The sequence below is a fragment of the Heliangelus exortis genome, chromosome 25 (genome assembly GCF_036169615.1).
Source record: "Heliangelus exortis chromosome 25, bHelExo1.hap1, whole genome shotgun sequence".
In the NCBI taxonomy this organism is placed as follows: Eukaryota; Metazoa; Chordata; class Aves; order Apodiformes; family Trochilidae; genus Heliangelus; species Heliangelus exortis.
In genome coordinates, this window is record NC_092446.1 from 3665085 (window position 1) to 3671278 (window position 6194).

The 6194-nt window shown below is 58.8% G+C and overlaps 1 protein-coding gene across 1 annotated transcript in view; it reads left to right on the forward strand.

Annotated features, from left to right (window-relative positions):
• The first annotated feature begins 215 nt into the window (after positions 1–215).
• The window catches only part of ITPR3 (inositol 1,4,5-trisphosphate receptor type 3), a 47030-nt gene continuing 41051 nt past the window's right edge, over positions 216–6194 (forward strand). The window contains exon 1 of the mRNA XM_071768155.1: positions 216–695. Coding sequence (XP_071624256.1) covers positions 607–695 — 89 coding nt within the window. The 5' untranslated portion in view covers positions 216–606. The remainder of the gene's footprint in view (positions 696–6194) is intronic.

Here is a 6194-nt window from a genome sequence, read left to right on the forward strand (position 1 = left end):
GGGGGGGAACCCACGGGATGGGGGTGCGTGGGGCTCCAGGGGGTGCGCGGCTGCCCCCGGCCCCGGCTGCCCCACGGCGGGAGGCGGGGAGCGGAGGGTGGGGCCTCTTTTCGGGCATCCCCCCCCCTCTACCCCACCCCTTTCCACCCCTCCCCAGGCAGCTCCGGTTCTCCTCCCAGGCCAAAAAATATTTGCATGCTTTTTCGAGCAGGACTTCCTGATCGCTCTCCATTGGCTGCAGGTAGCAAGAGACGGAGCCACGGACAGCCGGACAGAGCTCATGCAAACCTCCAACTGAGCTTCATATCAACCCCCCCCACCCTCCCCCAGCTCTCGGCCTTCCTCCTCCTCCTCCTCCTCCTCCCCCGGCTCCCTTCCTGCCCAGCACATGTAAAAGTTCTGCTCGGGGCTCCGGCTGCTGCCCCGCTCCCTTTTGCTGCTCTCAGGGATAAACCCCCCCTAAAGCCCGGAGCAGGGTGTCCGTCCCCCCCCTCCTCCTCCTCTTCCTCCTCCTCCTCCTCCAAGCTTCTCTCGCCCCATGGTGGATTTCGGCCCGGGAAGGTGATTTGGGGAAGAAAACGGCGTTGAGCCGGCTGGAGAACAACCATGAATGAGATGTCAAGTTTCCTGCACATCGGGGACATCGTCTCCCTGTACGCCGAGGGCTCCGTCAATGGCTTCATCAGCACTTTGGGGTGAGTGAGACCCTTCTTGCTCTGCCCCACAGCCAGCCCGGGCCCTACAGCATCTGGATGGGATGGGAAAAGGGTGCTGAGCTTTATTCCGGAGGGGAAAGAGAATAGAAAGCTCCGGGTTTTACAGAAAGGAGGGGTGCTGGGTGCCTCCGGGCTCTCCTCTGATTCCCCTCGCTCCCAGGGGTAGGATGGGCCCTACAGCCCTCCCTTTCCAGCAGCCCTGGGTAAAAATTGTCCCCACGCCTCCCCCCATTCGGGGCTGGGGGAGATGAAAAAGGCTTAAGCAGCTTGAGGGCTCAGTGGGGTTTGGAGAGGGTTGTGTGTGGTGGGGCAGGCAGGATCCCTCCTGGGAGAGGGGTGATGAAGTGCTCCCAGCCCTGTCCAGTGTGCTTGGAGGCTGCTGTCCCCTGGGACGGGCAGTGCTGGCTCTCACTGCCCCCCCTCCAGGGTCCTGGTGGCCAGCAGCGTCACTGCAGGGTCACCAACATATGGGTGCCCACGGCCACTGGGTGCTGCTCAGGGCTGGGGGGACCATGGCAGTGCTGGGGCCGGGCTGAGCTGATTCCTTGGAACCCCCTGGACATGTCAGCACGGGTGAGGGGCAGGCAAGAGGAGAGTCTGGGGACTTGTCCCTCGTCCCTGCTCTTTCCACCCAAGCCAACAGTGTTGCTGAAGCAGCACCCGGGCAGAGCCAAGCCAAGATGCTGCCCTTCTCCATCTATTCCCTTCTTAATCCCACAGGGTGTGGGGAGAGGCTGCATCCCCACCGTGGTGAGGGCTCTGGGGGGGTTCTCAGATACCCCCAGGCACAAATAGTGGTTGTTTTGGGTTTGGGTTTTTTTTTTTCCTTCCCCCAAAGCAAGGACCCAAACCTTGCCCGCAGCGCCAGGCGGGTGGACGTGGGGCTGTGCCAACTCTCCTGCCCCACGCCGTGTGTAGGAGAGGCTGAGCTCAGGCAGGAATGCTGACTTGGATGGGATTCCTGGGGCAGGAGCTGCCCAGCTCTATAATCTGTGCTGAATGCACTTGCTCCCACATGCCTATGTATAACCCCAGCCATACATACCTTCGCCCACACGTGTTCGTGCACCCACTGCTGGGCTTGTGCAGCCCCTGGGGTAATGCCCACCCGAGCTCCCTCTTGCAGGTTGGTGCCCAAAAATGGGTTCAGACCTGGCATGAAATCCCTCTGGATGCAGCTGGATGGTGGCAGGCAGGAGGTTTTGCACCTGTGAGGTGCAGCCAGGCCGTGCCCAGCTCTCCCTGGAGGGGGTGGGTGACATCCCCATGGTCCTTTTTGGAGAGGTCCACAAAGGGGCTGCAGCCTGGGCAGCTCAGTGCTGAGCACCCCTCCAGCCTGCCTGGGAAATGGGGGCTGGAGGGGGTTCTGCTGGGCCCCAGCACTGGGTATTAACCCACACATCATGTCCCAGTGCCTCCCTGGGTGCTGAATTAAGAAGCATTCAGACTCTTTGGAGCTCAGATCCCTTTGGAGATCTGGCCCCCAGCTCCCCCTTTTTGCCCTGTGTTTCTCCAGACTTCTTTACAAGCATCTGAAGAGCAGGGTTTACTTGGGGAGCCTCTTCTCCCAGCCCCCTGCACCCCTTTAGCTGAGCAGCCCCCATTCTCCTGGCATTTTGCTTTCTCCAGGTTGTTTCCCCCCTGCTGAAATTGTTTTCCCTTGTTCCCCATGACCTGGGAGACCCAACCACACCTTAAATCACACCTGTGATAAGGGACTGGGTGACTCACTGAGAGTGCTTCTCCCCAACCCTCCTGAACAGCTTGGGACCTTATTTAGCTCATTTGCAAGGGAAATAGCTCTGCCAGCCCCGTGCCCAGCAGAGCACCTGTAGGAAGGGTTCTCCCCATCCTTCCTTGCAGAGGGATTAGTTTTGGGATTGCTGAGGGTCTGCAGGGGATCCTCTGTTTGTATGGGATGATCTGGGGTGTCTCCAGGTGCTGGTCACAAGTGTCACACTAAGGGATGTACCCAGGTGCTGTGACATCCCTGTGCCAGCATCTTGGCAGGGCAGTGAGCTCCTCCCAAAAGGGGTCTCTGGGGTGTCCTGGCTGATGGAGGTGTCAATGTCAACTAAAAACCAACCTGATGATGCTTACAGGTGGTTGTGGGGCAGAGAAGGGGCTCAGCCAGGGTTAAACTGGTGGGCAGAAGATTCCCAGGCTTTTAGCAGCTTTCCTCCAGCACCCCTTGGCTGTGTGGGGGTTCCTGGGGGCCAGCCCAGTCCTAAACTTTGCCAAGCAATGAGATGCCTCAGCAGGGAGGAAGAATCCCACCCTTTATTCACCCCCAGCCACGATTTCTTATCTTTTCAAGAGCTTTCCCTCTGGCTGAGGATGATGAAGGGGTTGGTGGTGGAGCTGGGGGCAGCCCTGCAGCCTTTACTCCCAGCATCTCCTTTTCCCCCCACCCCAAATCGCCCCCTGGAAGGCCCCCGGGTACAACCCCTTCCTCCCTGCAGTGGGCGTTTGTTTTTTTAGGAGGAAAAACATCCCGCCGGAGGGTGGGGAGTTGCTCCTGTGCTCTCCAGCGCCGGGCTAGGTGGGGGAACACCCATGCAAAATATCCAACCCAGCAAAAAAACACAAAAAAACAACAACAATAAAAAAAACAAACCCGAAGGCTGCCCAAAAGGAGGAGGGGAAGGCAGGGGAAGGGGTGTTTGGGGCATCGCTGGTGCTGTTGGTTTCATCCCTGGGCTCTGCTGCTCAGCACCCCGGGCAGGACACGGTCCCCTGGGGGAGATGGGGAAGGGGGGACACAGGGTGGGGGGTTCAGAGATGCCAAAAGTGGTTTCTGGGACACGGGAAGGTGCCCAGGAGGAGCTTTTGAGGTGGAGGGACCCGAAGGTGGTTTGGTTTTTCCTCTTGGATTTGAGGCTGGCTGGGAGGTGGGGAAAGGGCTCTGCAGGGCTGCCCTGCTGCTAATTCGAGGTGTCCAAGGAAATGGGAGCTTGGAAGAAGCTGGGATGGAAGCAGGGGTGTGGGGCAGGGATGGGGGGCTGAGCAGCAGCTTCTTCAGGGCATCACACCCCAGTGAGGAGACCTGGGGTGGGACTATGGCTGGGAAGAGGGAACTTTTGTGGTTGGGGTCTGGATTGAGGGGAACAGGAGGATGTGGGATGTGGGGGGTGCCCTGTGGGGACCATCCAGGCACAGCCAAGCTGGGAAAGGAGCACAGAGACCTTGATTTGGGGAGCTTGGAAGAAGCTGGGATGGAAGCAGGGGTGTGGGGCAGGGATGTGGGGCTGAGCAGCAGCTTCTCCAGGGCATCACACCCCAGTGAGGAGACCTGGGGTGGGACTATGGCTGGGGAGAGGGAACTTTTGGGATTGGGGTCTGGATTGAGGGGAAGAGGGGGATGTGGGGGTGCCCTGTGGGGACTACCCAGGCAAAGCCAAGCTGGGAAAGGAGCACAGAGACCTTGATTTGGGTTCTGCTCTGGGGTGATGGATGGAGTGAGGATGTGAGCCCTGGAGGACACCCGGGTGTCCCCATCTTATCTTGCAGCCCTGATAAGCCATATGGCTGGAGAGGAGCAGGGATGCAGTCTGAGCCAGGGTGATGTCCTGCCCTGTCCCTGCCATCCCCAGGGGACTCCCAGGACCCACTGGGGGTTTGCAGAGGGAAAGGGCTGGTGGGAGTTGGCTGCTGGAGGTGAAACAGCACCTTCCAGAGCTGTAATTGTGATTGCAGGTGGATTTGCAGGGTGGAGCTGCTCAGGCAGCTGGTTAAAGGGTAACTCCAGCTCTGCTGGGTCAGGATGAACCCGGCTCTCTGGGGAGGAGAACCATGCCAGGGCCAGAGCAGCTTCTTCCTCCTGGGGCTGGGAGAGAGGTGGGGGGGGAAAGCTCCAATTTTGAGTTTACTTTATTCCTCCCTGCCATTAAAATCCCAACTTGCAGGGGCTGAGCCATGCCCAAGAATGAGCCTTCCTCCTCCTCTTCCTCAGCCCCAGGGCTCGTTGGGCTTTGTGGCAGGGTGTTCCTGCCTGGTCTGGGACTCCCCTTCTCCCAGAGCATCCCTTCCCCTAGAGCATCCCTTCCCCCCCCTGTACCTCTGGACCAGAGAGTGCTGGGGGTCCCCTCAGCATCGTGTGTGCAGCAGCTGAGGAAGCAGCCCCACACCCCTGCTTCCATCCCAGCTTCTTCCAAGCTCCCCAAATCAAGGTCTCTGTGCTCCTTTCCCAGCTTGGCTTTGCCTGGATGGTCCCCACAGGGCACCCCCACGTCCCCCTGTTCCCCTCAACCCAGACTCCAACCCCAAAAGTTCCCCCTTCCCAAGCACTTCCAGCCATAGTCCCACCCCAGGTCTCCTCGCTGGAGAAGCTGCTGCTCAGCCCCCCATCCCTGCCCCACACCCCTGCTTCCATCCCAGCTTCTTCCAAGCTCCCATTTCCTTGGACACCTCGAATTAGCAGCAGGGCAGCCCTGCAGAGCCCTTTCCCCACCTCCCAGCCAGCCCCAAATCCAAGAGGAAAAACCAAACCACCTTCGGGTCCCTCCACCTCAAAAACTCCTCCTGGGCACCTTCCCGTGTCCCAGAAACCACTTTTGGCATCTCTGAACCCCCCACCCTGTGTCCCCCCCCTCCCCATCTCCCCCAGGGGACCATGTCCTGCCCGGGGTGCTGAGCAGCAGAGCCCAGGGATGGAACCAACAGCACCAGCGATGTGTCCCGTGTCCCCTCCTCTTCCTCAGCCTGGCTTGGCCTGGCAGGGAGCAGCACATCCACGTCAGCCCCCATTTGGCTGCTGTCCCTGGGGGTGTCCAACCTCTCTGGATTCCAGTGTTGGATGAGCTGCTTTTCCCTGACCTCAGGGGAAGGTTCTGCCTCAGGAGAGTCCAAGCACCCTGGGCCCCTGGCCAGGGAATCACTTTGTGGTGATTTTTTTTTTTTTTTTTTTTTGTCCCCAAGCCCCTCTTCATGTCTTGCCATGGCTTAAAACTACCCAGCTGCTCAGCAATGCTTCACTGGGCTCATCCTTCACAGGACCTGAGCCCTTGTATTCCTGAGAAGTTGAAGGGTGAAGTTTTCCAGCTTCTCCCAGGTTTTTCCTCCGGGTGCTTGGGTACCAGCAGCCCCTTTTTTCACCAAGACCTGAGAAATCAGAGCCATCCTCTGCCTGCCCAGCATCACTTGGGCCAGAATCGCTCTGTGCTGATTTTTTATTTTTTTTTTCCTCCCAAGCCCCACTGGAACCACTTCATGTCTTGCTTAAAACTACCCAGCTGCTCAGCAATGCTTCACTGGGCTCATCCTTCACAGGACCTGAGCCCTTGTATTCCTGAGAAGCTGAAGGGTGAAGTTTTCCAGCTTCTCCCAGGTTTTTCCTCCGGGTGCTTGGGTACCAGCAGCCCCTTTTCTCCCCAACACCTGAGAAATCAGAGCCATCCTCTGCCTGCCCAGCATCACTTGGGCCAGAATCACTCTGTGCTGATTTTTTTTTTTTTTTTTTTTGTCCCCAAGCCCCACTTA